This window comes from Eurypyga helias, unplaced genomic scaffold, assembly GCF_000690775.1.
Source record: "Eurypyga helias isolate BGI_N326 unplaced genomic scaffold, ASM69077v1 scaffold16724, whole genome shotgun sequence".
NCBI classification, from domain to species: domain Eukaryota; kingdom Metazoa; phylum Chordata; class Aves; order Eurypygiformes; family Eurypygidae; genus Eurypyga; species Eurypyga helias.
In genome coordinates, this window is record NW_010245790.1 from 650 (window position 1) to 3,655 (window position 3,006).

General features: G+C 46.2%; 1 protein-coding gene across 1 annotated transcript in view; it reads left to right on the top strand.

Moving 5' to 3' along the window:
• Positions 1 to 2: 2 nt before the first annotated feature.
• Positions 3 to 3,006, top strand: part of PARP16 (poly (ADP-ribose) polymerase family, member 16) — a gene marked incomplete at its 5' end in the record, with an annotated part of 4,394 nt that continues 1,390 nt past the window's right edge. The window contains 3 exons of the mRNA XM_010150201.1: positions 3 to 95; positions 882 to 1,088; positions 2,194 to 2,365. Of these exons, the coding sequence (XP_010148503.1) occupies positions 3 to 95; positions 882 to 1,088; positions 2,194 to 2,365 (472 nt within the window). The remainder of the gene's footprint in view (positions 96 to 881; positions 1,089 to 2,193; positions 2,366 to 3,006) is intronic.

Here is a 3,006-nt window from a genome sequence, read left to right on the forward strand (position 1 = left end):
AGTCTGTTCCAAACACAGAGAAAAGGGCCTGGGATTTGTTTAGTTGGATTTTGTCATCTAAGGTCTTCACGATACAGAGTATTAAGAAGCAGGAGGTAAGTCCTGAATTCTGAAAGTCTTAATTAGAATTTGTCTTTTAAGGCAAACTTGCACTTCAGAGAGTATTTCCTCCTGCCAGACGTTGTTGGTTATTGTGAGAGCTTGACAGTTCAACGCAAACACATTTTCTGTATATAAAGAGGGTTGTTTGTGTTGGGTTTAAAATAAACTTTTCAGGAACACTGGTTGGAAGAAACAGTTACCGTTGGCAGTAGTTGATGATGGGCAGTGATTGTCGCTGGTTACTCTCATCAACGTAGCATGTACATGCACGTCAGACCAAGATAGTCTGACTCGGGTGTCACAGACCTAGGTCCTGCTTCTTACTGAGAAATACAATGGTTCTGCATACTGCCCCGAAAATTGAAAGGTTGCGAGCCACTGAGGTACTAACAGGGATCAAAGCAGGTGTAGAGAGTAGTAGCAAGATGACAACTTCTGGTTTCACTTTTTTTCCTCTTCCAAGATCAGCTGATGAATATATCATCTTAGTACCCAAAGTAGAATTGTGATACTGTCCTTACATCATCAATTAATTCTTAATCACAATTCAGGTGGGGTTTTTTTTCTTGGAAAGAAGAATTAGGATTTAGCGTTGATAGCAAGAAGCTGTCAGAACTTTTACTGTCTGCTTACTCCTTCTGAATCGTGACAGCATTGAATTCTGACGCAGAAAGCATAATCAGAATACGTAAAGCAGTATGAAAGGCATAAGGAAGCAAGGTTTCCAGCGAGTAATCTAACCCCATAAACCGACACTTATGTTCCTTCCTGGTTTTAAGTACGACAAGATCCAAGAACTCACAGGAATGTCTGGGGCTGCGGTTCCTGCTCCGGACTACCTCTTCGAGGTCGTGTATTGCGATCAAATGAATACCAAGTTTGCCGAGACCAAGGGAGAGAGGGACCTCATCTATGCCTTCCACGGGAGCCGCCTGGAGAACTTCCATTCCATCCTGCACAACGGCCTGCACTGCCATTTGAACAGGGTGAGGCTCCCGGTATTGGTGCAGTTTTCTCTTGGTCACGTGAAGCTAGTGACACTTTTTAAAAACAGGCCCAAGCTCCTCTAGGGGTGTGAACTGTGCTGATGCTCTTAAACTGCTGTTTTCACTTCAGCCTAGGCCTTTATGGATGGTTGTGTTGGATTTTCCAGCGCAGTCCGAGGCTAAAAACTGGGAATGGCACAAAATCCTTTGCTCCAGTGTGACAAATGACAGCCATCCTTTGCTTTGTTGTAAGGATGTGGGATGCCTCTGGGAATACTGGCCTGACAGCCTGCAGCTGGAAGTGCCTGTGCATGGAGGAGGAGGATATTGACCCAGGCAGCATAGGGACTCCTTCCTGCTGTCTGGCCTCAAGTTTAGATCAACTGAGTTTTAGGTGCTACTTCCAAATGGAACCTTCTTTGGTTAAGGGAGACATCCCGATTTCCATAGAAAGGCAGTTGGGACTCCTGGCTTTTTGTGTCATCTGCAGAGCAACTTTGACACAGCAGCTGCTTAACCTTGCAGTCAACCTGGAATGTGTTTTTCCCCCTACGTTCATTATGAGTAATGGCTTATCAGGTACAGTGGATTTACTGGAGTAATAATTTGAACCAGCGTGGCAAATCCTCCGATACAAAGTTATTAAAACAGTGATATTTGAAAGGAATCCACAATTGAAAAGTACTTCCCTCTTTTCTAGTAATGCATGGGCTTAAGAGTGAGTAAAGCCTTGCCTTGTGGGTGGAGGTTGGATTATTTGAGTGACGGCAGCCTCAATAAATCAGCGAAATGCCTCTAAGAGCAGTGCAGTCATGTTGATATAAAATAACGCTGGCAAACTAAACCCAAATCCGGGAAAGCATGAATCTGTCCACACCAAGGGCCGTGCCAAGCAGCTAATTTGAGGGATGGGAGAGGGCAGCTGCCCCACCCCGAGGAAGTTGCGCCAGGACAAAAAACAGTGGATGAGGCCCAGCATGGGTCAGAAAAGCCTTTCTTAATTTACCTTCAGAAACAGAACTGCCAGTTTGGAAGTAAAGAATGCTTGTGTGTTGTTTATAGTTTGCGCCACAGGATTTTAGGGTGTATTTCCACTCCTTTTCAGACGTCCCTGTTTGGTGAAGGTACCTATCTCACCAGTGACCTGAGCCTGGCTCTCCTTTACAGCCCTCACGCTCTCGGCTGGCAGCGAAGCGCGCTGGGCTCTGTCCTTAGCTGCGTAGCTGTTTGCGAGATCATTGACCACCCAGATGTAAAGTGCCAGGTGAAGAAGAAAGGTGAGTCGGTGGCAGTAACCACCGCACATAGTTCTGTGACTTAGCACTTGTGGTGTTTCAGCTTTGTGCACATAGCTGTCGTACGAACAGCGCGGCGCGGGGATACCCTGCAGCAGAAACTGGCTGCGGGCTCCTTTTCCGACTGACCCCTCAACAAACACACAACAGCCTCGTTGTCTGCGAAGCTTCTCTTAAAATAGTGTGTTGAAGGGGTGGAAGATATTTTGGTGGCGTCCTTTGTTTTTTCCTAGTTTCAGCGCTATGATAAAATCACGTTCCATAATGCCTCATCATTTCATCTGTGATGGTGGAAGAGAAGCATCCCAAATGAGCTTTATTAGGTGTCTGGGAAGCCTCTGCTCAGATTGTCCTTTTCCCTTATTCCTGCCTCCAGGACTTGGTCAGTCCGGTGATGTTTTTCTTTCCCTGTTAATATTAGCAGCTCCTCAACGTGCAGACCCACCTCCTTATCGCCCTGGTCTGGGCCATAATGCCATCCATACCACGGATGACTAGGAGTGGTATAGCCTCAAAAAACCTTCTCAGTCTATTCTTGGATGCTAAAGGATTCAGGGGAATACCGAGACTAGGCCTTTGGTTATCTCATTTCCATGCTTGTGGGTGGGTGTGTTTGGGGGGTG